Source organism: Chaetodon trifascialis, chromosome 2 (genome assembly GCF_039877785.1).
Source record: "Chaetodon trifascialis isolate fChaTrf1 chromosome 2, fChaTrf1.hap1, whole genome shotgun sequence".
NCBI lineage: Eukaryota > Metazoa > Chordata > Actinopteri > Chaetodontiformes > Chaetodontidae > Chaetodon > Chaetodon trifascialis.
Genome location: NC_092057.1, coordinates 24,755,925 through 24,783,429, shown reverse-complemented (window position 1 = coordinate 24,783,429; position 27,505 = coordinate 24,755,925). Strand labels below are relative to the sequence as shown.

Sequence of the window (27,505 nt, the reverse complement as noted above, 5' to 3'; positions counted from 1 at the left end):
ATTTATCAAAAATCTTTAAGCTTACCAATTATTACATTTAGTAGTTTGTAAGGCCACAATGGCCACTAGTCAAAAGAGAAGTGCAGATGAGTCAGACTTGTGTCTGGGAAAGGAAGTTTTATACCACAGATATACAGTAGACCCCAGCTGGTCCTACAGAGGTTCAAACCAAGGAAAGCTTTGCTGTGAGGCAACACACATCACATTAAGTTACTTTGAAGGATGTTTTGAAACATCCTTAATTACTTTTATGTTTATTGGTTCATGAGTTTTACCACAGTGAATTCCCATGTTTCTAACCACAGAAATGCTCCTGTTCCTTTTTTTACCATCTTCCTCTTTCAGCGAAATGGGTTTGCCGTGTGTCCTTTCTTTGTTCTGAGATGAGGGCCAATTGGATAAGATGCCTCTGACTTCAATCTAAACTACACTCTCGTCTCTACCGTCTATCCTTCTCCTAGCACAAGAAGGGTTTCTGATCAACCCGACTAGTCATTTTTCAAAGAAATGCAGAAAGATTCCTCTCGACGCTCACCAAACTCTTAATCATACCACCCTGATGTGGTACGACACTCCTCATCTGAAACAACATGGATCAGCACTGGGTTGGCCTCTCTGCCTCTTCTCAAATGCAAAATAAATCTTGCCCCCTATGATTTTCCTTTTAGCAGACTCAACGTAAGAATTTAAGCTGAGTTCAAATATAATTGTGCCAGTGGCTGCTGGATTTATTCTGGGGGTTTCCTTAAAAAATGCACTTTAAAATGCCTTTTATTTTTCCTTTTGTCACATGGAATTCACTAAACAGAAGAATTTAATTACAGACTTTAATTCAAGAATGGACACTCATCATGAAATGAATCTTGTGAAAATACACAAGAGCACTGTGTATTGCGAGTACTGTAACAGTTTATTGGAAAATAAGGGTTGGGTTCTTATACCTTGAATAAAAAATAGAAATGATAATTACGTCATGAGGTCTAATGACCAAACGTAATTTTCTAATAAAGGTGTTCCAAGGTCAAAAATAAAGTATTTTCAAGTGAGTTCAGTAATTGAAGAAAATGTAAATGTTAGAATAACTTGTGATGAAAAGAAATTAAAACTCAGGGCTTTGGTGTCAACTCTTTCATTTACAGAAAACATTTACAGATCCCATTTTTAAGTTTCGTTTTGAATCAATAGCATTACTCAGCCTTTTTCAATTTGACCTAAAGTGAATCATTGTTTCAGGAATAAAATATGCAGCAGTAGATGGGTACAGATAAGACATATGTCTTTCATATGTATGTTTTTCACACCAACAAAAAGTTTTTGAATGAACACTGATGGACTTGGAATTGAAAAGTTATAAGAAACATAACTTTGGCTGATAAATGGCTCATAAATATAATCATTCTTTTTTTAAATCTAACATAACAAACAACCTTAAATTCTCTGACGCTCTGTCCCGAAACCCTGGTTTTATAGATCTGTCATGTGTTTGCGTTGATGTGATTTCAGATGATCCAGGCGTTTGAAGCTGAGGCCACAGACAGTGCAGCAGTATGGTCGTTCCCCTGTGTGGGTGCGCTGGTGAACCTTCAATATGTCCGCCCGTGTGAAGCTCTTATCACACATGGTGCACTGGTGAGGTTTTTCCTGTGTGTGAATTCTCCGGTGTAACTTCAGATTCCAGAGACGGCTGAACTTGTTCCCACATACAGTGCAGCAGTAAGGTTTGTCACCCGTTTGACCACACTTGTGTGCCTTTAGGTCAGAGAAAGAAGGGAAACCTTTACCGCAATGGCTGCAGAGGTGGAGCCCCTGCCCTGAGTGAATCCTCTGGTGGACTTTGAGATTACAGGCTTGAGCAAAAGTCTTTCCGCACTGGGTGCAGGAGTATGGTGGCACCTGTACATTGCCTTTATGTGTCTGCTTATGGGCCTTTAGTGAGGCTGAATCAGAGAAGGACATGGAGCACTGATTACAGGTGTGTCTCCTCCCTCCTCTCCCTCCGGCCTGTTGCTGCAACCTCTCCCCCAGGTTTAAGGTGTCACTGTATGCATCTGATGGCCCATACATATCTGCTGTGCTGTCTAAAGATGGGTCAATGCGAATGCCCTGACCGCGCAGGCTCAACCTGCTGCCTGATTCACCAGACACAGGGTACAACATACTCGGATCCTGTAGATACCCTTCTTCATTGATCAATAAACAGCTGAACTCCCCACTTACATCAATGTTAGTCTTTGAGGGTGAGCCTGCAGGTGAATTGGCCCCACCCCTTCTAGTTCGTGGAGCACCTGCTTGGTAAGCTTGATGCTCAGCTCCTTCTGGTGCTTCCACATCCTCCTCATAGTGCCCCATGTAACTCAGATCCTCACCCAGGTGGGATGGTGATCCTTGTAACCCATCCAAATTGCCCATGTCCATCATATTGCCGTAGCCAGTCTTGTCAAAGCCACCCAAGTCTTCCATACCATACCTGCTTTGGAAAAGTGGTGCAGATGGATCACCAGAGTGCCCATCTTGGCCTGATTCGGGTGTCTGGTCAAAGCCAACTTCCCAGTTCATGTGGCACTTTGGGATCTTCTGGTCACGTTTACTGGGCCCCGGCAGACCTGATGCACCTGTTTCTGACCAATGAGAGGAGGAAAAGGCTTTCAAACAGGTATGGATATATTGTGAAAGGGACTACAATGACACAATTTTCCTGGATCTATCTGCATGTATGAAGACACTTACCCTCCATGTTGACTACCCATCTCTCCTGGGACTCATTAGTTTCTGGAGTGACCTGAAGGGCTTCCTCCTTGAGCAGTCCATCCAGCTTTTCACTCTGTACACCTGGAGACTGGCAGACAAGCCACAAGACACCATAAATACAGGATGTTTAACTCTACTCACCCCAAAACAGACCATAAGCATGGCATTACATCAACAGACTGGTCTGACTTGATGCTAAAGCATGTGAAAGTTACACAAAAAAGAAAATACTGAAAAATATAACAGAGATTACTTGACTCCTTGTATTTGTGCACAGCAATGAAATTGCCATTGACTGACATTTAAGCCTAATTTACTGAAACTCAAACAGCATAATAGACTGTCCTTTACCTGTGGTGCCTTCATGGCACTGTGGGTGTCTTCCGCTTCATGACGAAGTGTCTCTCCATCAGTACCCTGGGAGCTATTTATCTCTTCTTGCAGCACACTCTCCTGTTTAGGACTTTTGTCTGTAACAAAAGACAGGGAAAATGTTTCTGGGGTTTTGAGAGCATGGTTACTTCCATTTGCATTTGAAAATTTTAGAGTTGCTCAGATGGGTCAGACTCTGATGGGTCACTTCATCACTTTGAGATACTTAAAACAGCTAGAATGAACATTCTTATGGATCAAATGTGTAGTGTGGAAGGTGTCGTTCTTGGTAATCAGCCCACAGAGAATTATCTGCAGCTCCCCACTACTCTTCAAACCTTTATGCTGACTTTCAGCTCACTGTTTTGGTTTTCTGGTCAGCAGCTTTACTGTTTTGGTTCACCACCACTCAGAGCGTAATTTTTGGCTGCAGCAGGGCAGCTGTAATCAGCATGAAGTTCCAAAAACTCCCTGTACACATTAGCTGGCAGAGACCAAAAACAGCTAAAAGGATCAAAGGAGAGCAACGATTTAACTCACAATGCTGCCAGAAACATGTCGGTGTTGGGTTTACAGCTGCCTCTGCTCTCAAGTGGCCAAAAAATTCATGTTTAAAGCAGCATTTCTGAATTTGGCCACTTGGGGAGCAGCAGAAACAAACTGTAAAGAAAACACTTGCTTACACAACGTTTGCCTATTTCCACATCCAGCAGACATGGAGCAGCATTAGCATTCATTTGGAGTCACATGATAAATGTAAGTTCAATATTCACTCTTGTTTTAGTTCTGCTATGGTTGCAACAAACTCCTGAGGTTAATATCTCTAAAGTATCTATTTAGTTGCTAGCTACTCCTCTATGTTCACCAGCTCATTATCAACTTAATCTGTCTGTCAGTTTGGTGCTGGGCAGGTAGTATACAGTCAGTTTGAGAGTGTTTTCTCTGAACAGCTGCCTGCCTGCCTGCTGTGACAGTGAAAGATGTGAAATGCTCTGCAGAGCAGTGGTAATTATCTGTGGGTTTGTCACTATGAGCCATCCCTTCATAGTATACAGAATATCAATATAAAATCAAATCAAAATTTGACTCTTTGTTAATATTAAAATATTGATTGGAACAGATTTAAAGATACAATATATAACATTTCTGCATTGAAATGAAAGACTTATATGATATATATTGTTAAGCTGTGTACTTACATAAGCCCAAATGTTTCCAACAATGTTCAGACGCAGAGAAATATGTAATTTTATTCAAGGCAAAGGTGCATTTCATTTGGTCACCTGTCGCTATAACTTCCGGGGAAATATGGGAAACAACAGATGAAACATCAGCGAGTGTGAGCAGGCACGCAATTAGTCACCTGTGAAACACAATTAATATTGGGAATTTATAATGGTCAAATTTGCAACCCTGAAATCAAAGATTGGGGCACTGTGTAAATATAAAAACAGAATGTAATCATTTGCAGATAAGCTGTGTTTACTGACAACGGTTTTCCAATGTGTTCCTGAGTCCATGTAGTAGTCTCCCTTATCCAATCATGTGTTCACAAAGTGGTGAACCTCTCTCCATCCTCGCTTGTGAGTGACTGAGCCTTTCCAGGATGCCCCTTTCATACCCAATCATGATACTATCACCTGTTACCAATTGACCTGTTTACCTGTGGAATGTTCCAAACAGGTGTTTTTGGAGCATTCCACAACTTTCCCAGACTTGAGTTGCTCCTGTCCCAACTTGCAACATGTTGCTGCATCAAATTCAGAATATATTTCCAAAAATCAATGAAGCTGATGAGATCAAACACTAAATGTATTGTCTCTGTACCGTTCTCGAGTGAGTATATGTGAGAAAGGATTGGCAAGTTTTAAGTTTTACACGTCGTCCCAACTTTTCTGAACTCGAGGTGGTAGATGAGTGTCTCCAGGCTGACCTGTGGTTCTGGGTTCCTCCTCACTGGACACTCCAGCTCTTCCACAGTCAATACATCTCCCCCTCCGGTCTGCCTCCCTGTCTTTACGTCGACTCTCTGACCACTTCAGTCGCCTCTTCAGCGATTCGACCTGCTCCCTGCACCGTGTTACCTCCTCCAAAAAACTGTCCTCCACCAGCCGAGTGATCTCATACATGGCAGCTTTGAAGACCGTTTCCATGACACCAGAAAGTTGGGACTGAAACGTTACTATAGCTTCGGCCATTATGCCAACAACGTGTGGTAACTCTGGCGAGTTTCTTTTTATTTTCAGTAAACCGAAGAGAAAGCAGCTTTCGACTGGCACTTTCGGTAGAATGGCATTTATCGGCCACAGCTAATGTCGGTTTCTCTAAACTGGATATGCCAGTTTCTTCAACAACGGTTTTCAGTGTAGGCAGCGCTGAACAGGTCGTAGTTGGTTCACGTTAACCGTTTGGTTTCCTCCATCACACCAAACCCGATGTTAAACAAACAATAGGTCCCAGGTAATGTCAGCGTTAGCTTACTAGCTTGCAGCACTAGTTTTGATTCAGAGTTAACGTTACAGATTCCGACCACTGTGTCCTAAGCTATTACAGCAAACATAAAATTGCCGTATCAAACATGCATTTAGTTTACGTTTGGTGCGAGATGGGTTTGGTAGTATCAGTAACTAATTCGACTGCTTAGCTTTAGTGTAACGATACAAATTGTTTTCCGTGGAGCGTCGCATTTCCTCTTGATTCCGTAAACAACCGCATTTCCGAGGTTTAAAGTACAGGTCGTGAGTTGGGACAATCTTAGTCGATTCAGCTGCCTTAACGTCTGCGAATGAATGACGATTTTTGGACAGAAAATAGTGTATGGCGATAAATTACGCACACAAACACAATGTTATTGTTTCTTTACTTATTGTACATATACAGAAAACACACTTTGGGATTTAAGTGGCTCACTAGATAGTGTGCTCAACTCCCTTCTCAGGTGACGTGCGTCACATAAACCGGATATCGCGTCTGTCTGACAAGAAGCCATGTTGGACAAGTAGCTCAGCACGAAATACTTCGTTTTTAGTAAAGCTACAGTAAATATAGTGTCAAAAGTAGATTCGTATTGAAACTTGGATGAACGGTTAACCATACCAACATGTCAGCGGATGATTTTCAGACGAAGTACGCCTCTGTCATGGATAGCATGCTCAAGAGTGCTATCGCGGAGACCACGAAACTTTTCGAAACTATGGTTGATGAGCTGAAGGCAGAAATATCCAGAATCAAGAAGGAGAACGAAGACCTCAAAACAAGATGCAGTCGATTTGAGAATGCGAGCAGCCAACCGACTTTTTACACCAGAGAGAGTGAGCCTCTTCCTGGGCGAAGCGACCGCTCTGAGAAACGTGACACAGCTGTTCAGTGTGGTGAGTTCTGATGCCTAGTTACCCAGCAGCAGCTCTGTAGTCTTTACATATATAAACGTCTGTTTATGTGTAGTTTGAACCGAAATTATGCGTGGAGTCGTGTTGTATGTGATACGTACAGAAGATCCTGTCTGCTTATGTAGTAGTCACGTTAGCTATGACGAGCTTTGTCTGTTCTAAAGCGTGGGATCCAAAACAGGAGGGAAACCATATTGTGCTAGCACTAGCTTAGCCTAGCTTAGTCTCCTCTCAAGCGCATGGACCTAACTAGCAGGGACACCATACCATGAGCTCAATACAACAACAAAGTGTACTAAACCGATGATAAGTAGTATTTATTAACAAGATCACGAAGAAAATATAGTATTATGTTGACTTCTTGAATTAATTGTACGTCTTATATTCACTGTCAGGTCGATTTTGGGGTTCACAGGGAGTGAAATCACAAAGTCTTATAAATAGGATTGAAATATGTGATAATGGAAATAATAATTTTAATTATTTAAATTTAAAAATCTCTTTATGATAGGAGCATGAAAGCATGAAACATTTTACAGACTGCTTTCTGGGGGGTGAACTGAGACAGTTAAAAAACAGGATGTGTGTTGGAAACCTTTTTAACTTAGAAGCACAAAACCTAAACAGTTGTAAAACATGTATAATACCACGAACATGCCAAATAATGCAGGGAAAAGTGAGCAAAAACAGCTGAAGATTCTTGTTGCACGTATGCATCCTTCATGCATATGGCTCCTGGTCTTTGCCACCTGAGCCCTATGATTCACTCTCTCTCTCTTTTTTTTTTTTTTTTTTCAATGTTTTAATCAGGAGTCAGACCAAACATTATTTGGGCATTCATAAGATAAGATAGACTTTATTTATCCCACGGTGGGGGAAATTCACATGTTGGAATTAGTTAGTTAGTTAGTTAATTAGTTAGAATGAAAACTTTTTTCATATTATCAGATTCAACACCTTAGTCTTTAGAAATCACCAGTTGTCCTGTTATTTTGTGTTTGTGTTTACAGACCTTGTTTCTTTCTGCACAATGCTGGTCGAGCAGGATCAACCATTGAGACACTCATCATTGCAAAGCCAAAAGCAACAATGCAGTCATGAGGAGATGGAGTACGCTTTGCAGGAGCACAACTATACCTATGGAGGGGGAAATGCTGAAATGGCATTTATACTTGTCAAACAGGAGGTGGGTGTGTGTCCTTTATACATATGGCTCCTGGTCTTTGTCACAAACACATTTATTTTCCCCCTGTATGACTATGATTCTTCTCTACAATCTGTTTTGAAGCAAGAAGAGGTTGAGTCCACTATGGTCTGCAGGCAAGTCTTGAGTGATAAAGCAGGTGAGGAATTAAAACTTAGTTTTTCTGAAAATTTCAACTAATGAGCAATTATTTTAAGCATTCAGTATAGCCATTTAGTATACACAGTTTGGTAAGGTGTAAATCTCAAAATGTTCACCTTTTTATTACTTATGTTTCCTCTTGGCATCTCTATCCCTTCTGTGCCTAGATTCACCTTGGGCCTCTGCCTGTGGAACTGAAAATCAAGGGCCTTTCATTAACAGGGTATGTTCAACTAGAGAAATACCCTTGTCTCAAAGACATGAAGAGACTCAAGTGGCCCTGGAACTGCCCTCTTTGGGAATATGTAGTGGTTTACAAGGAGCCCAGAGCCACTCATCGGAACTAGAGCATTCAGTGGTCATCCCACTTTCTGCAATAAAAGATGACCTTGAAGAAGAGTCTGAAGTCAGTCAGGAGATATCAGAAAGTGGTTCACAGGGAGAATTCAGGACATCTGAAAAACACCAATTGGTGGTTGCTCAGCCTCATGAACCCCCTGAAAAAGAGCAGCCATTAGTGGTCCCCCGACAATGTCAAAGAGAGAGTGAACTGTTAGTCAATGAACAAACTGACACTATGCAGCAACAAAATGCAGATGCGCAATCTACACATGAACAGTTTGCACAAACCAAATCACTCAACAACGGACAAGCATGTGATGAATTAAAAAATGAAGTTGCAGAAGCTGGTAGCTACCAGCCTGACTTGTCAGTACAATGTAGAAGAGGACAGCAATCAAAGAAAGCAAAACGTCCGAAACTAGTGAAAGAAATACTTAAGTCATCATCTTCTGATATTCCAGCAGAGCAGGAAGTGAAAAAATCCCCTACAATAAGAGTGGAAGAGATTGAGGTCTCATCTGCAGTTGACATAGTTCATATCACTTCATCTGAGTCTCCACAAATGTGTCCAGTTCAGCCTAAAGATCCAAACATTGCTTTAGAAGGTGTGGAGAACACTGAGGTTGGTTCTCTGGTAGTTTCAATAGCATCTTTAAGTAGAGGATGTTCATCTGAAATGGAAAAAACACGCAAATCTCAACAATTTTCCATGGTTATGGAAGGAGGGACTATTCAAACTCCATCCACTGAGATTTCCTCTGCAATTGAAACACCTGCTGAGTCACCACAAGCGCCATCAGTTCAGTCCAAAGACAGCAACACCTCTGTAACTCTTCAGGATGCAATGCTGTTAGTTGAAGCCATGAATCAGTCAATGGTAGAAAATACATCCTCTCTACAAATAATGGCAACACCTCCTCAGGCCCAGTGTGTTCCCCACATGGGTGCCCTACAAACTGTGGACGAGGTCCCAGCTGAGCCACCGCTTCCTGTTGAAACTCATGAAGCTATAGGTACTCTACCCATAACAGAGCTATCCACAACATTACAGTCGACAATAGAGGAACTTAGTGCCCCTCTTCAGACTACAGGTACCACACCAACCAATGAAGCTGAGACTGACATGAAAGCTGTCATACAAAAACAGCAGCAAACGGTCTTTTTATCCAAAACAACTACATCTTCAGTGCCCCCACCAGCTGCTGCAGTTCAAAGAAGTGTGCAGTCATTTCATCGGCACCGTCCCTATCCTCTGATAACATTGGTAACACCCAGTAGACGGGGTAACACAGTACCTCATAAAATAATTGTTGTGCCAAGATCAATATCCTCATTAATGCCTCATAAACTTACAGCACAGTCTACAAACCAGCTTCCTGCTGTTTTATCAGTAGTAGACGCTGCACAAAATAAAAGTGTGCTTCCAGGCTCTACAGCTGCAGGCTTACCTCTCAGAGCACCTTCCTCTTCCCCGGTTTCTCAGAAAACATTGTATGTTACATCGAGCAAATCACTTCCTGTTGTCAGACCATCAACCACCACCTCTGTAGACCTGCAGTCAGAGAGTCCTCTACCCCCCCAAAAAACAAATACAATTCCAAGGCAGGTGTCAGCTGTAGCATCCAGGAAACATCAGTTACAGACCATTGTTCTGACAGCCCAACAAGAGTCCAACAAATCATCTCCTGTTATGGTGTCACCGCCGCAGTTCATGTCTTCATCACAGGAGTTAAGTGTTTCTGTGGGTACACAAACAGCTTCAGGTAAAGTGCTAATAAAGTCACCTCAAAATGTGGATAATACACCTGACAACTTTGAATCTCCCAAACAAACTGCCTCAGTTTTTGAAACAAAAAATGCTCATACAGAAACCTGTTCCAGTTTAAATATGTCAGTTGGGCTAGTGCCACCCTCCAGGTCTCCAGCAGTACCACCGACGTTTGAGCAGCAACTGTGTGCCGTGGTCAGATTGACCAGACTCCCATTTCCAATATCAACCAAAGAATCAGTCTTTGTCTCAAGACAACCTCCAAATGGATCTTCTGACTCTCAGTCCATTTTGAAAAAATCATGTGTTGTCATACCAACACAGCCACCAGAGACGCTTGTGCTATCCACTGACATTTGTTCCAGTTTAAAAGAAGGCTCTTTTGCTGTGTCTGTAAATACCTCTCAAATGTCAGAAGAGCCAGATGATATCCAAGAGGAGGCATCATTGACCACTGAAAACTGCATCCCTATGGAAGAGTCACCTAACAATGGGTATTTTCAGCCATCTACACCATCCAAGTTGTCACAGCCAGTCTTTGAGAAATCTGCAGTGGCCATCAACATGACTGAGCTTTCAGCTGTATCTGGTACAGCTGTTGAACATACTTCTAATTTGGATGAGGAAATCAGCATTGCAGCACAAGATGGTGTATTACCTAGTGGCCCATCCATAGAAGAGAAACAATCGCCTGCCCTCATACATCTCACCTCCTCCGCCTCCAAGGACACCTCAGATCCTCATTTACAGATGTTGAAAACCCAGTTCCTGGCCCAGCTGGCAGTGTCACCTGTTGAGCAAGATGCAAAAAAGGTAATACAATACTCCTCAGTCTGTTAAGCAATATGATTGTTGTGGGGATAACATATTTGCACTGGTTACTATGTATTCAGGGAGCCTGTAGTGGGCACCTAAAGGAAGGATAATCAACCAGTGTTGGGACAGTATTATTTTTAAGTCACCCTTGTGATAGGAATGCACACCCCAGCAGCTAGGGGGTTAACCACTATTTTAAGTTATCTAGTGTTTTTTTGAACCTGAGTGAGAAATTCTTGAATTTCAAAATCAAATTTGTAGATTATATAGGTACAATTACATTTTGTAAATAGCACTGAATGCCCATCATGCGCACATGAATGTTTATTTTTTCATATTTAACTCCTACAAAGGGTATTGTGATTGCTGTGCATGTATTTTTTTGCTAAATTTATTTATCTGCTTTCCTTTTTGTTATAGGCCTCCTGGAGTGACTCTATAGATGCCAGAGCTTCTTGTGCAGAGCCCAGCACAAGTGACAAGAAAGGATTACAGAAAAAATCCCTTATGGCCCAACTTCAAAGTCACATCAAAATGCACTTGCAAGCTAGAAGTGAAGCAAATCCAGAACCACACACAGAACCTGAGACCCACTCTGTAAGCCCTACGAAGTCTAGATCAGAAAATGACCCTACTCCTATTATTCCTAGGAGATCTGGACTATGTACAAATGGTGTTAAACCCCAGATGACTGTTAATGAATCATCTGTCAGTTCGAGGACTGCTGTGGCTAAAAATGTATCAGCTTCTGTGAGTCCTAGGAGGTCTAGCTCAACTACAGAAAGTGCAACCTCTAAAAAGATGAAAAAAACTTGTGTGCGTCTTAGGAGAACTATTTCAACCAGAAATAGTGCTAGCCCCAAAAATACAAAAAATGGTGATAGCCCTAACAATAGTAAAACTATCTCTGTGACATCTAAGAGGACTAGTTCAAGTAGAGATGATACTAGTCCTAAAAAGACTAAATATACCTCTGTTAGTCCTGGGACATCTGGTTTAAGTAAAATCAGTACTAGCTCAAAAATATCCACCAATGAATCAACTTCTGTCAACCACAGGAAGTGTACCTTCACTAAAGACGGCTCCAGCACTAAACAAAATAAAAGAGAATCCAATGCAGTCAGTCCTAGGAAATGTAGTACAACTACAGATGGTGCTAGAACTAAGAACACCAAGAGTGAGACATATTCCCAAAGTGTTACCAAAGATGGTGCCAGTCCAAGAAAGGCTGAGAAATCTGCTTCACCCAGATTAATTCAAGATGGTACTTGTCCTGAAAGCAATCTTAGAGTGGTGAATGCTAAGAAGTTATCTAAAGCAGCAGATGCCACAACAGTAGCAAAAATGAAAAATGCCAAGCAATCAAAATTGATGGATGGAGCTAAAACAAGCCAGTTAGCAGAGAATAGTGCTAGCTGTAAGGCTGTAAAAAAATGTACAGCTAAAGCTGTGTGGACTCCTCCAAGAATGCCCACCGGTAAAACACTTCCAGCAGGGGGAAAGATGTCAGTGCACTTTCCTGTAAAGAAAGAGACAGTGTCCCAGGATCGTACAGTAGTTTACCCTCCGAGTGTTCCTCTTCACCCTATACCCGTCAAAGCACCACCTGTTGTATCACCATTACAGCCTTTATCAGTCATTGGTAGGCGTCTGCTCAAGAACCAGTGTGGGGAGTGTGGTCGTGTCCTCAGCAGCAGTGTTGCCTTGGAAAGCCATGTTAGTCTTCACAAAGGTCGGCGACCTTTCTCATGCACACTTTGTGGGAAGCGCTTTGCAGACGCCAAGGGACTTAAACGGCATGGGCGGGTGCACCGCAATGGTCGCATCCATATGTGCCAGAAGTGTGGTAAGGGCTTTGTCTACCGATTTTGCCTCACCAAACACCTCCAGATGGTGCACAGCAGAATTAAACCTTTTGTCTGTCAGATGTGCGACAAGGGATTCTTCACAAAACGAGACGTGGAGGCACACATACGAGTCCACACGGGAGAGAAACCATTCCATTGCAACCTCTGTGAAAAAAAATTTGCAAGGAGGGTAGAACTAAATGTGCATTTAAGGTGGCATAATGGGGAAAAGAGACACTGGTGTCCATACTGTGGGAAAGGATTTTTAGACTTTAATAACCTGAAAAGGCACAAGTATACCCACACAGGGGAGAAACCACATTCCTGTCCATACTGCCCCAAGAACTTCACACAGTCAGGCCACCTGAAAAAGCATGTTAAAAATGTACATAAAATCCAATAAGAGATGGACAGCCAAGATACCACCCTGTTCCACTGAGAAAAGTAATGTTTTCTACAATGACAGATCCAAAGCCTTGCAATGTGAGAATTTTTGGTGTGCAAGGGGTCTGTCTGGTATTTCTTTACGGTAAAGTATTTGTAAAGGAAATTCAGTTCAACATTGTAGATAATACTTTTCTTACAAGCAATGTCAATGAATTTTCTAAATTCAAATATTGGAAATTTAAAAAATCTAGGCAGTTCATTTGTGTAAATTAATATTCACAGTGTGAAGGACAGAAAGTCACAAAACTGGACTTTCTGTAATTACTTGCCAATATCTGCCCTCTTTTGATTTGGTTATTATTTCCAGCCATTTCCATTTGCAACCAAACCAGAGTTGGCGATGATTGTTGGAACGGTGAAAGAAAAAACGAGAAGGTTTTGGTGAGTTTTATTTTGTTTCTGCTGAGTTTGAAGTGTGTTTCATGATGATAGAGTTTGACGCTCTGTAAACGCAGTCTGATGGCTTTGGCCATAAACATATAATATGTGATACGTATTTCTCCCGTTTGTCTGGGACATTTAAAACTTCCAGGACACGTGAACTGGCATCATTGGAAACTCTGCACACAGTGTCACTTTGATTGATAATGAAATGTATCTCGAGCTGAAACCTGCAAATAATTCAATTTTACAGTATAGTACATTATTTATTTTGTAATGTATAGGTATGTAGATCTTGTAAAAAGACATGATTAAGTCAGAAACAAGAAGATCACCAATGTCATGTCTGTGTTATGTATGGAGCTGAAGCAAGGAGGCAATTTGCACACTTTAAAGACCAGAAGATGCACTTCTAAAGCAATATCTAAGTTATAAAAATGTAAATTTTGATTTCTAAGTTTATAGATTAAAGAAATGAAATTCATAATAATTAAGTTTGTAATAATTAGAGGTGCTCATAGTTGCATTTTGGAGCTTTGAACAGAGCCAGCTAGCTGTTTCACCCGCTCTCAGGCTATATGCTGAGTTATTCTAATCGTCTCCAGGCTCCTTATTGAATGCACAACTATGAGAATGGTTACTCAGCAAGTAACACACAAACTAATTCACCAAATGTCTAAGTAATCTCTTAAAACCATTTTTTAAGGGCACGGCATGCTTTTCACTTGGTAGAAAAAAGTGGAGATTTAAATGATGACGATTTCTGACAAACTCAGGTTGGTTGCTAAGGATGTACATGTGGAAAATTGGCATATCGTCTTCTTTGGATGTTAAATCCAAAGAGTATTAACTTAATTCCTTCAAAACATTTGTGAGAACACACCAGAACCAACTGCCACGAGATGTAGATTTGTAGTAATGATGTCGAAAAATGCTGTGGTTAACCTCAAGTAGCCTTTGTGATGTACATCAAACATCGATGTTGGAAAGCGGCTTTATTGTAAACATCTGCATATTAGAGCTCTCACATTTTTTACTGTCATCCATTTTTTTCCATTGGTTTATCACAGTTAGCCCACAATTTTAAAATATTGTCAGTAGATGTAACAATTTCTTGCTGTTGTGATGGCACTTGAAAAATTTTAATTATTTTTAAGTGTTTTCACAGCAGAACTGAAAAGCAAATATATGTTTCCAGTTTCTACAGTGTAACTTTGGAAGATACATTGATGTCTGAAAAATGATTGAAAGAATTGTTTTGTAACTGTAAATGGTTTTGGTTTGAATTGTTTATACAATTTACATTCTTTATTTTGCTTTTTCAAAGGAAAAAAAACACATTGGTTACACTTTGGACAAAGAATGTTTTTATTACACAAAAATGTAAAATGTGTCCATAGAACAGAAATCACTGTACACTCGTATTTTTTTTAATGTTGACTGTGATTTAAAATGAAAATATCTTGTTTCATGCTCAGTTTATGCTCTGATCTGTTCCAGCACCTCACAAAAAAATGTTACAGGCATGTTACTGTGCATTTTAATGGGTTGAAAACTGAGAAAACTTCTCAGCAGTGTAGTTCAACTGAATGATTTTTTTTTTCCATCATTGTCGTTTTATCTGACAACTTCAGTTCAAATTCATCATCCATTGCTTAATCAGTGCTCACATTTTATTTAAGCAGGATATCTGAGCAACCCAAACTTAGCCCTTCAAAGCCTTGTTACAAAGGTCGATACCAGCAGGCACAACCACAGTGGCAGAGAGAGGGTCAAAGCAGGAGGGCCAGCAGAAGGGTCAGTTGAAGGGCTAGCAGAAGGACCAGTAGAAGAGCCAGCAGAAGGGCTAGCAGAAGGACCAGTAGAAGAGCCAGCAGAAGGGCTAGCAGAAGGACCAGTAGAAGAGCCAGCAGAAGGGCTAGCAGAAGGACCAGCAGAAGAGCCAGCAGAAGGGCTAGCAGAAGGGCCAGCAGGAGGCTCAATGGAATGATAGCACTTGCCCACATTGCCAACTTTATCTACAGCTACCAACTCAATGACCTGTGAGCAGCAGGAGCCTGTGTATTTTGCCTGAATGACAGGAGCAGTCAAAGAGGTGTATGAGAGTGTTCCATTGCCCTGATACAGGGAAACACTCTCTATCCCGGTGCCGTTTCCATCAGTAAGGTTGGCCGAGAGCTCCCACTGGAAAAGTCCACACTGAGACATATCTCGAGGGCAATCATCAGCTAGCACACTAACCACTTCACACAAGGGCTGCACAAAATCTGTAATCTAGACAGAGAGCAGGAAAATGAAAGTGAGAAATGTAGGCATGAATCACAGCAAATGGCAATTTTGATCTGTAGGTTACTGAAGAACTTCAGCAATAATAGCAATGATTGTAAACTTCTGAATTATTTATTTCACACCTTTCAACAGTGTAGTCCAGAATTTGTCTGGTTACCTTGGTAACAACAGCGAATCTCAAAACGGCGTAATTGGAGTCAACACCACTGGGCGACTTGACATCCATAGTCAGAGTGACATCAGTGCCTGACAGTGTGCTGGCAGGTGGTGTAATAGTCAAATTAGCATTAGTATATTGTCCAGCTGTCAAGATGAGCCTGGCAGGAGAAGTAAGAAAATACATTTTATGATTATAGGAACTGTTACTGTTCATCACCTATGCTGATATTTGCTCATAAGAAAACACAAAGTACCATCAATGCCAACGGCATTAGTTTTGTAGTCATGAACCAAAGTATTGGACAAAATGAAATTTGTGATGGTGCTAGATATAAAACAAAGGGATCGCCTGTCATTACAATCTCTTCTTTGGGGTACAGAAATATGTGTATCGAAATTCATAGAAATTCATCCAGCCTCACTCAAAGCCACAAATGTCAACATCATGGTGGAATCAGCATCTGGGAACGATGAATGTGTATACCACATTTTTGTATCATCAAGTAGATGGTGAGATATTTACTTGATAGGTGAAGCAACAGGAAGACTCAGGAGGATCACTGAAGTCATTGCGATTACCATCATTGCGATTACCATCTGTACCAATGTACAGTATGTATATATGTACATTGGTGCATATATATATACACACACACACACACACACACACACACACACACACACACACACACAGGATGTAATGTCAAACAGGTCTGTGAATGCTGGAAGGCAAAAGTGTGTTCAGCTCTTCAGAATGGCCATTTTCAAAGGTCGTGTAAAGAGCATTAGAGAGGGAGGAGATGATAATGTTTGGGGAAAATGGCAGACAGTCAGAAAACATAGCACAGTTAAAACCTAGCTTTCTCACATCCACACAGCTGACTAATCATGGCATGAAGTGGGTGTGAATGCCAGATGTTCAATGTCCAAAAGTTACACAATAAGGTTGAGCCGACCCCGTCAATCTGACATCTGAAAGTTGTGAGGGAAGGGGGTTTCTGAAGTTATTTGATTGTCCAAGAAGTTATATAGTTGCATACTGGCACCTTAAGCCTGACCCTAACTTTTAACAGGTGTGTGGCATTGCATGTTACTCCACCCAGATGTATCTTTGCCCAAAGCTTCAGTCAGTGGGAATAAGGTGTTTTTTTGGAGATGTATCAGTATGGATAAGGATATTTAACAAAGGAAATATTTGCAGCTGCTTTTCCTTACTCGCTTGGGTAGGACATGGGAAAGTCTTTGTCATTTCTGGCATCAATGGAATATTGACCACCAGAACCCTGGGTCATGACACTGAAGGGGAGCTTGAAGGCTTTTCCTGGCTCCAAACTGCTGTCTACCACGGCCTAGAGGGAAATGGAAAAGACAAAGAAGGGAACAAAGCAGGTGTAGAAAAACAATATCTGAATGGGTACACAGGATGTGAAGAAAAGAAGAAGAAGAGACAAACCTGGATTATCACTTTGGAGACAGACATCTGGGTGGTAGATTGCCTCTGAAAGTTGCTGTTTGACACTTTGTCAGTTCCTGTCAGAATGACTACAAACTCCCCCTCAGGGACTGCATCAACAGTCACCAAGATGTCTCCATTGCCCATGTCAGTTTTTGTGCTGTTGCTAAAAGTCTCAGGACCAGATACAGATACCAGGCCAACATCTCCAACAGCTACGGAAGACGGACCTCTCCTACCAAGCACTGAGAGCATCATGGTGGCTGGCTGACCTGGGTTTCCAGTAGAGAGAAATGGGGAAGCAAGGTAGGGGAAGAAGAAAATTTATTTTCATGGCAAAAAGTTATTGATTAAACAGTAAACACTGGGTAGTTTTTGGAATACGTGGTGGAGGGGTGCTTGATTTGCTCAACCTTACCATGAGCAAAAGTGCTTAATTGGGCCATACAATTAAATACTAGGGCTGTCAAAAATATCGCTTTATTAACGAAAATCAATTTTAACGGTGTCATTTATTTTATCGTAAGATTAACGCTCTTTGTGACCGAGTGAACTTGTAGTTTTTTATAAGCTGTGGCCACTGCTAGTAACGTAAGAAAAACTACAGGATACGATTGTAAACCGCAAACAAAACAATAGGCAAGCCCCACGCATGTGTTTGGTCTCGCCTGCTTGCTAGCTGTAAAAGAGTAGGCTACCGGTTTGTGTGGATGTCAAGCGCGAAATGCCGAAATGGATGCGAACAAGATTCTGAATGGAAAGCTTAGTTTCAAAAAGCTGCCAGATGGGTGGACTGACAAGACCAAAGTTATCTGTGTGTATTGTTGGTGTGAACTGAGTTATCACCGTAGCACATCCAGTCTGAAATACCACTTGATGGCCAAACACACGGTGAATGCGAATTCTCCGCCGCCTCCTTGTCAAAACCAGGCGACAATGGATGGCTTTCAACAGAGGCGTATGGATACTGCAACTAAGAACAAGCTTACTGCAGCCATAGCCAAGTAATGTTCATTCTTTCTGGAGAGAAATAAGAGGATGGGTTGATAAGCCTCTGGTGAATAAATAGAAGAGCACCATAGTCTGACTGCTAGTATGTTCCAAGGAAACTTAAGAAAGGAAAGTTTAAGCCATGGTTTAACTGCACTATAGCCTGAGTCCTAGTTTACAATGATGTGCACTTTGTAACTTTATCTTGTATCACCCTGTGTTGATCCCTTAGAAAGGGTTGTTGAAGGGCTTTTTTTGTAACAAAGTATTTATTTTTTTGTCATCTGTTTATTGACAGTGTTAAATTGTGAGATTTGATTCAAATGTGAATGACTGCTCAAAGTGAGAATGTTAGTGTGAAATATAACACTACATGTTGTTGTTTTCAATTAAAAACATTTGGACAAAGCAAGCCTATCCACTTTTCCATGTTGATAAGAGTATTAAAATGATAATGGAACATTTAGAATAGTTTTAAAGGTGCGATTAATTTGCAATTAATTGCGAGTTAACTATGACATTCATGAGATTAATCGTGATTAAATATATTAATCGATTGACAGCGCTATTAAATATTGATTATTTTTGTTTACTTCCCAGGAGGTCTTTTGGGCCAGAGAAAAAATGGCTTTGAGGCATATATTTGCATTTACAAAATGTGAACTAGTTCTGGATGCTAACATTTTAGTATGATTCTTAAACTTACAGTAAAGTTAATTAACTAATATTTTTAGCCAATTGCAGTGGAAACAGGTGGCAATTACATCACTGACATATGATCATATTCAAAAGGTGTTATAGCAAACTTTTTAACAAGCATTTGCTACGTTACACAGCCAGCAGACATGGAGCAACATTCCAGAAATATGACTATGAACACATGGCCAAAGTCCATCCAGTTCTTAGCTTGCTAAATGCTCTGATATGTTCACCAGCCTTCTCTGTCTGCTGTTTGGTAATGGACAAAGTACAGTTGGTTTATCAGTGTATTTTACATACCTTTACATACAAGTAATCATGGGGTCCATAGTTCATATGAAAATATTAATCATGACAGCTTAAAATTTTATCTCTCTGTCTGCCTGAGCTAGACAATTATGAAACAAGAACTTAATCATTTGTGTCTGTTAAATTTTAATTTTCTCTTGGTTACTTCCAAGAGTTGGAGAGGTCAATTATGTTGGACATAACTAAGTACCACTCAGAGCTGAATCTCAAGCTCCAGCAGCTTCTCAGCTCTCTGCTTTCAAATGTGAAATCATTTGAAGTGGAATTAAAGCTGTTGCTAGTGCAGTTGGAAAGAGGAAACACTGCATTTTCCTACTCTGCATGTTATGACATCTGAATATGCTGCTGAGTGTGAAAACTCCTTCAGCCATGTGGTAAGAAGTTTCAGGACATGAAAAGAAAACAAAAGGAACTGAACATATTTGCTATGCTGTTATGGTGGAACCAGCTTATGTACCTGACAACTTACAGCATGAAAGCAATGAGCTGCAAAGCAACAGCCCAGCAGTTCTTTTCAAAAGTGACTCAGTTCTGCTCAAGACTGACTGGCCCAAACCTGGAAAACCACCTGCGAGTAGCATCATCATCATCTTTGCTACCATCAAATGCCTCACCAAAGAGAAGGAGTTCCAGTCTTCACAGAGGTGACTGTGATATATGTGTTCAGTAACTGAGCATAACCCTTGAAGGATATGTCGACGAGGATGAGATTCACTCATAAGAACTGTGAGTAAAAGGACCCAGTCCCAGTATGGTAACGTAATAAACATGAGCTTTTATTATAAGTTCTAACAATGATTGATATTTAAATTGCTGTTATTATAACCAAGAAATGTAATGAAATCATAGGAACAAGAATGATTGAGAATTTAAATGTAATCAAGTGCAAGGTGTTGTGAGCTGAGCTAGGTTAATGAAAAACAGTTTATGATGTTGGATGTGGAATCATGAGTCATTTAATTTTACCACTGGAGATAAGCAACAGCTAAATAAGTAAGTCACGTAGACTGTCACCTGTGGCCTGTGCCAAACCATGCCACCCCCCCTCCCCACACACACCCCCCACCCCCACCCCCCCACACACACACACCCCCCACACACACACAGTAAAAATTGCTTTAGTGATTTACTGTACCTGCATTTGGACGCCCACTGAGAATTGCATAACCTGGATGAGGTCCCGCGAAGCTTTCCACAAAGTCATAGATAAAGGTAATTGTACTCTGGCCTGGAAACACAGTTGAAATTAATACATATACACATTCCTTGGACAATAGTTACAGAATTAATTTACATGGTTTACTGGTCTTCGCTGGGTTTCTTGCTACCTCACAGTGACTACCACTGAAGAAAGCCTGGCTATGCAATGCTAACCAGCTGCTAGATGTAGCCTTATATTTACCAGATGGACATGAGAGTGATATTGAGCCTCTCATCTAACTGTAAGCAAGAAAGTGAATATGCAAGTTGAACTACTTCTTTAAGCTGCAAATTAAGTGTATATGCAAAAAGACACAATTTCAAAAATTTCTAACCTGTGATTTTAAGTGTGTACGGTTGGTTGGACTTTATGTCTATCTTCCAAGTTCCTGTCTGCTTGTCAGCATTGAGATGAATCCTTATCAGGTTGCCCACTGTCTGTATGGTCCCCAGTTTACCACTGGTCTCGCTGTGACTCTGGCTCACGCCTGGATTTTGGTAGCATGCGTCATTAGTCATAAATATGTATCAAATGGCATTCTCTGCAAGAAAAGGGGACACTTAACAAGTCACAAACATTTACATCGACTTGAACCGGTGGAACAATGTCTCACCTGCAGGGTTAATCAGTGTGAAAGTAATGGATTTTCCTGTGATGTAGATAGTGATATTTTTCAGAGATTCATCTAATATGAAGGGGAATATCTCCTGCTTCCCAACATTCCTTGCACGCTGAAGAACTGTCACCTGATTGGGCCGACAAGAGGAGCAAAATGGATTATTTACGTCTTTGTTAATGAAACTGGTCCAACCACGAAAGGCCTGGTACATGGTTCAGATAGTACAGAATGTGCTATTAGAACTGCATAGTCTTACTAGAGCTGAAGTGGACGTGTCAAGGATGACATCTGTGGCCTCAGGCAACTGTTTCTTAGACACCTGGATGGCCTGGCCTCCAGAGGCCAAAGCCAGGTCCTTGTAGTCTTCAAAGGAAGAAGCTCTGAGGGACCGGCGACGCCTACTAAAGATCCCAGTCATGAAGAATGACACCTGTGGAAATCATTTAATGTGGAGATTATACCCCCAGCCTTTCAAGATGACTTCACTTAAATAAGCTGGGCACTGGTGTCGGTCAGTATTTACCGTTGACCCGGTGCTCCTGATGAGAGCAACAATCGTGTCCTTGAGGGCAATGTCTTTGGCTGTAGCATCAGTGAAAACATAAATGTGGGAGGAGGCAGGGGCACCAGTGAGAGCCAACTGGAGGAATGAAATAATGAACTGAATCAGTTAATTCTGGATCGCTACAATCTTTAAGGGAACCATAAAAATATCCACAACACATCATAGTTTTAGCACCTGAAGTCCTGACAGGCACATCTCAGGGGCATCACCACCTCCTGTCGCTGTGAGTTTAGAGATTTCTCTTTTCATCTTATCAGGGTCTGTTGTCCTGATCATCGGTCCAAAATCTACACATAAAGCACAGAGAAGGGGCTTGGTGTCACATATTATGAACTAAATGTACCTCTCTGTAAATCACTTTTCATCTCACAGAACCACTGTGATTTAATGCTTTCACCACACTAAATCTATTTTACATGAGATCATACACTCACGTGTACTGTAACTAGTATTCGACTATACTGTATATAACAGTCAATGGCATTATTACACACCAGGGGTCTAACAGCACTAAAGGTTTCCTAAACATTAACAACAAGGTTCATACCGGGGTCATTGAAGGGCACCAGAATGTACTCGGATGGCTCATCCTGCGTCCCTTTTTTGCTGTCAATGATTTTGTAAACAACCGCCCTGGCTTCATCAATGTCATCTGACATGCTGCCAGTGGTGTCAATAACAAAGCACACCACAGAGGAGCGGGCAATCCCCAACATTCTGTGAAAAAGAAAGCAAGAGTGAGCATTGCAAGGTCAGGTAAATCAAATCGCGTTTTCACATTTTTCATATCTGAATGACATACCTCAGAAAGGCATTGTTCCCGGCAGCTAAACGGATGTCATCCAGCAGCTGCAGGCTGGCAGTTGTGGCTGCCCTCACAGCAGCATCGTGGAGAGCCATGTTGTCTGGGCGACGCTCGTCTTTGCTTATGCCTCCGCGAGGATCTACTGTGCTACTCAAGTCAGCTGCACCCCCATGGCTGCATTTACCTGGTGCAGCACAGAAGGGACATGTCAAACTGGGACTTGGTTCAAATAATTACTGAAAGTGGACTTGTGCCTAATATGTACCCAAGTGTGCTTTTCTGGGTCGACTGAATTACCTTGCAGAACTGATCATGTTTGTCTTGTACCCCAGGTAGAATAATCATGTTTTCAAATACGCATATGAGCATTGCACCTGGATTTGAATACTTTTTCATTGGCACTGATCTTCTAATCTTGAGAACAAAAAAAATTAATATCAAAATTTTCATTATTAGAATAACTTTATACAGCACCTTTCATGCAAAGATGACAAAACAAGATCAGATGAAAAAGTAACAAAAATAACAATAAAAACAGTTTGATCAGAATACAATAAAACCTTAACAATGATATAAGCAAAGTTAACCACCATTAAAAGACAAATGAAAAAAATTAAGCCTTTATTTTTGTTTTAAATTCAGAGTCAGCTGTTCTAAGATCATGTTGTTGATCAAATACAGTCTTCTCAAGAAGTTGATTGATAAAAGGACGATTTGAGATAGGCCTGTAATTAGCAAGGTGTCTAATGTCCAGATTGGACTTCTACTGGATCTAATGGTTTCTATTTTTTATTTAAGCAATAAAGCAAATTCCTGACATTTGAAAGCTGAGACTTGATCGCTTAAACTGAAAGCCAGAGATGGATTCAGAGGGATTGATTTCGGAGAAGAGGACTTTGTGTTTGTGTCAGAAACGACCATTGAGAAATAGACTTGTCTTTTTTTCTGACAGCATTACTGTAAATTGTCATGTGAAACTTTAGATGTCTCAGTGGACATGTAATTTACTTTTGCTCCAGTGCCTCTTAGCCCCGCTTTAATTAAATAACAGACAAATGTTAGAAGCTTAAAAAGTCTCCAAAACTACATTTGGAGCAAGTAAAGATACTGGCAACTCCTCTCCCTTTTTTATCTCGTCTGTATGAGTACAGGAAACTATCATTTGGAGGAGATAATTCTGATAGTATGGCAGAAGCAGTTGAGGAAAGCCAAAATTAGAGAAAAATAGAAAAATAAGGATATGAGAGATAATATCATTAGTATAAAAACTCTTAGACAGGGATCAGATATTCAAAAGCACTAACTTTATCAGTTGGGATTTGGGGCAAGCAGGAATTGATGGAATCAAGGCAATTTTCACAAACTGGGACTTTTCGCAAGGTCCTGTGATAATGATCAGCAGTTTTGACATTCGTCACATTTCAGATCGTGACTTCGTTGCCTATGCAGTGTGTCAACACAACTCATTTTGTGGAGCATATGAGAACATATCTCCTAATTGTTGTGAGGGGTAATAACAGTGGGAGCTGGTCAATTGTTACTCATGACAGTGGAGGTGCGATAATAACCAACAGTTGATCAGGCTGTTTGGATGTAGCCAATCATGAGCAAAGGTGATTGGGATGATTCCAGAGGGCAGAAGAATTATCAACCACAGGAATTTGAATTTTGCATCAATATCCTTTGAGCCAGATATGCAGCTGATTTTATCATCATGTGTTTGTCAAGTCATGTATCTAAGTCATAATGGTCTCATACTATATAAATGTTTACATATCTTGACTAGCTGTGGAAGTTCATTTCCTCTGTGAGGGCATTTTAAAGACAATGCACAGGCTCCAGTGGTAGCAACTGGCCTCTCAGCCAGTCCTGCACCTTGTGACTGTGAATGAATGTGGCCCATACATACTTGAATATGTTCTGGAGATATGATTGTCACTGATGGCTTACCTTTAGGCTTGGCTGCTGAGAAGATTCCTATGTAGCCTGATGTGAGTTTCTTCTCATTTAGGATGTTGGAGAGGATGGAATTGGGGCATGTTCCACTGGCACAGTCGCTGCAGGTGGCAGCGTCGGCATCTACACAATGAGTTAAAGACGCTGAACTCCAAACCAAAGCTAGTAAACATCACTTTGTTCCATTAGGCTGACTTCTGTTGTATGGTAGATGTTAGAACAGTGATAGGGGTGCTATGTCGGAGGTTATATCTGAAAATGATTGCACATCTACCAATCACAAACAAGTACTAGCAATAACACAGACACACCTGCCAGGTTGTCCAGTGGAAGTTCTGGGCGTATGAGGTTAATGTATGGCTCTGTGTATCCCAGCTCCACCCAGTTACTGTGGCTGTAGAAGTCCTGACAGTGAATGGAAACACACGCATTCAATGAACTTTTATGCATACAGACAGATATGATTTCACATTCAGTACACAAGATAAAGTGAACTTTCCAGCCCTTCTTCCTTTCAATCTCATTTCCTGCTCATTCGGCCTCCTCCAACCTTTTCATTCTTTCATTCAGCATATGCCTCCTCATCTCTGCCCAGCTGTTTCATTGGGTCTCTCACCTGTAGTGTATGAAGGACTCTGCCCAGTGTTTCCCTGGCAGCCTGGAAGTTCTCCTTGCGAATGTTAGCCTTAATGGCCACCATGCCCTCCGTGATTAGGGCACGTCCTTTCAGAAAGGCTTCTGAGCTGAAGTGGTGTGGAGCACTGAAAAATATTTTCACAAGTAGGAAATGTTAAAGCAAATACTTCAAGCTCAGTAACACACACCGTCTCTTTATTTGATTTGATTTGTTATTGTTTTGAACCCTCTCCTACCTGTTAACAAAGTCACGGTCTACCAGCCCATTCTGGTTGTAGACTTGTTGAAGAGCAGAGTGAAATTTGGCACCAGACACTTCTCCTGTTGCTGTGGGGCCCAGACAGGCCTGCACCAGCTCCTCAGGAGACGAGCCCTGTAGCCAGAGGTCAAAGGCTCTTACCACTCCATGTTACTGGAACTACGGAAACATGCAAACCTCAGACCACCTCTTATCAACAACATAACATCACGCAGCCGTAGGAATGATTAGTGTCTTTCATCTACATTTTCTGATTTGAGAGGAGCTCTATGTAATTGTACACATAATCGGCACAGCACAATCAACTTCATTAATTACTTGAATCTCCCAGCATGTGACAGGATTGACCAGGATAATTAATCAATATTCTGTTTTTCTAAACATCAGATTGGAAGCTCACAGATTCCAAGTTTAACAGTAAAATCATCTGGAGTTACACACTCGTTCTCAGGGTGAGTCCTGAGCTCCATTAAATCTGTTTTGATGAAAAGCAAAAGCCCAAACTCTGCTTCCTCAGGAGAGTTCAAACTCCCATAATCCTCTACTACTTTCCTCACCATAAGCTTCCATATTGTTTCAATGCAAAAGTAGATTGATGATTTTCGTGTTTTATGTTTCATGTTTATATCCAGGCTGAATTTAAATGCAGATGTGTTGAAATCAGGGTGAATGTGTGAGTATTATTATTGTGTTTCTGCATGCTGGGTGTGACTATGTTTGTGCCGTCTTGAACATTTTTTATCCTCCATCCTACCGTGGGTTTGAACTCATGACCAGCGGCCTCAGCCACCGCCCGACATGTCTCTGTCACTTTTTGCAATAGAGCTGTCCCTGTAATGCTGATGTGGGTGGATGCCCCACCCCCGATGGGAACAAAGGCCACGGTGGGCCCTGATAGGGCCAAACCCAGCAGTGCTACGCTCAGCACTGAAGTCATGATCAGTCTACAGGAAGAGAAACATGTTTAAGTAATAGTTATCAGATTAGAATTTGTTGAAGTTTAGATTAGTTTATTTGAATCAGAGATTGTAAATCCTGAGCCATTCATGAGATTTTTTATCAGCCAAATCCAGAATAACTATGCAAAGGTGAGAGAGACCAACATGTTACGAACACCATGTGTTGTTCTGATTTTCTGATTGTCTGTGGCGTTCTTTCAATTATCCTGGTGTTTTTCACAGAGAGTAAGAATTTCAAGTTGCTCACTGTACTGAACGTACTGAGGTGTTCACTGGCAAAGACACACATCTAATACACATTTGATGTTCTCATGGGCCACTCCCCAGTAAAAGAATTATTGCACTTTTTGCTTTGTCCTTCATTTGCTGCTCACACTGATTTCTCTGTGATTGTGTCAAATGTGATTACAACAATCTGATGTATTTTGTCAAATAAAACATTAAATAAGGTGGAAAAGAAAAGAAGTTCTCTAAAAATATTTTAAATATGAATATATAACCTATATACAATAAAGTAAATGTATAAATAATAGTTTACAACATTGGAAATTGCTGAAATTTATTGGAAAACTATAACTGGAAAAAGAAGACATCTTTTAACACTCATTCATTTGTAAAAAGATCACAATTATTCTACATTCTACACATTAAAATAGAATATATTTACTAATGATCTTTTCAACATTATGAAAAAGTTTTGAAAATGTTAATTTTGAATTTTTTTGTTACAAACACCTCAGCAATGTGGAAAAACTATTGTCAGTGTCATTGAAATAAACAAAACTGAAATTTGAAATTCAATCATACCTTGAAATTTCTTGGCTGGGATGACTCCAATGACTCTTAAAGAAATGTAACAACATCACCACCCCTCTACTCATGAATATATACAGCACTTTGTGTATGATGGGTGGAGACTTCAACATTCATTCATTCATGTCTGTGTGTTTGGGTGTGTCATGTCATTATCAGTCATATACAGATAACATCTGATTAAATGCAAGGGTTTTCTCCATGAAAATCTGTAAAGGAGTGAAAACACTCTTAATTTAAGTCACATCTTAAGAAACATACCCACGTTACTGTAATTGAATGCAATGGCACATGATTATGATAATTTTCTATTACTTTATCCCCAAAATGACCACACT

The 27,505-nt window shown here is 40.8% G+C and overlaps 3 protein-coding genes across 4 annotated transcripts; 1 reads left to right on the top strand and 2 right to left on the bottom strand.

The window, feature by feature from the left end:
• Positions 1-1,113: 1,113 nt before the first annotated feature.
• Positions 1,114-5,851, bottom strand: LOC139339093 (zinc finger and SCAN domain-containing protein 2). Of its 2 annotated transcripts, none has more exons than XM_070974560.1 (4): positions 5,054-5,851; positions 3,100-3,218; positions 2,728-2,836; positions 1,114-2,612 (listed from the first exon to the last, which is right to left on the bottom strand). In XM_070974560.1, exons 1-4 carry the CDS (start codon positions 5,316-5,318, stop codon positions 1,465-1,467), a joined length of 1,641 nt encoding a protein of 546 aa, XP_070830661.1. In that variant the 5' UTR covers positions 5,319-5,851; the 3' UTR covers positions 1,114-1,464. The 2 variants fall into 2 exon arrangements, with proteins under 2 accessions (XP_070830661.1, XP_070830653.1); XM_070974552.1 differs by having other exon boundaries at positions 1,114-2,618; positions 5,054-5,839.
• Positions 5,852-6,074: 223 nt separating this feature from the next.
• Positions 6,075-14,931, top strand: LOC139339067 (uncharacterized). Its single transcript, XM_070974509.1, has 5 exons — positions 6,075-6,491; positions 7,520-7,695; positions 7,798-7,852; positions 8,022-10,777; positions 11,201-14,931. Exons 1-5 carry the CDS (start codon positions 6,221-6,223, stop codon positions 13,028-13,030), a joined length of 5,088 nt encoding a protein of 1,695 aa, XP_070830610.1. The 5' UTR covers positions 6,075-6,220; the 3' UTR covers positions 13,031-14,931.
• Positions 14,932-15,168: 237 nt separating this feature from the next.
• LOC139337470 (von Willebrand factor A domain-containing protein 7-like) lies at positions 15,169-26,332 on the bottom strand. Its single transcript, XM_070972063.1, has 18 exons — positions 26,150-26,332; positions 25,373-25,509; positions 25,117-25,261; positions 24,812-24,905; positions 24,495-24,623; positions 22,542-22,728; positions 22,287-22,456; positions 21,914-22,026; positions 21,698-21,814; positions 21,431-21,604; positions 21,169-21,301; positions 20,890-21,042; positions 20,490-20,582; positions 17,357-17,628; positions 17,119-17,252; positions 15,902-16,061; positions 15,433-15,729; positions 15,169-15,252 (listed from the first exon to the last, which is right to left on the bottom strand). The coding sequence occupies exons 1-18, from the start codon at positions 26,330-26,332 to the stop codon at positions 15,169-15,171; spliced, it is 2,775 nt and encodes a 924-aa protein (XP_070828164.1).
• Positions 26,333-27,505: the final 1,173 nt, after the last annotated feature.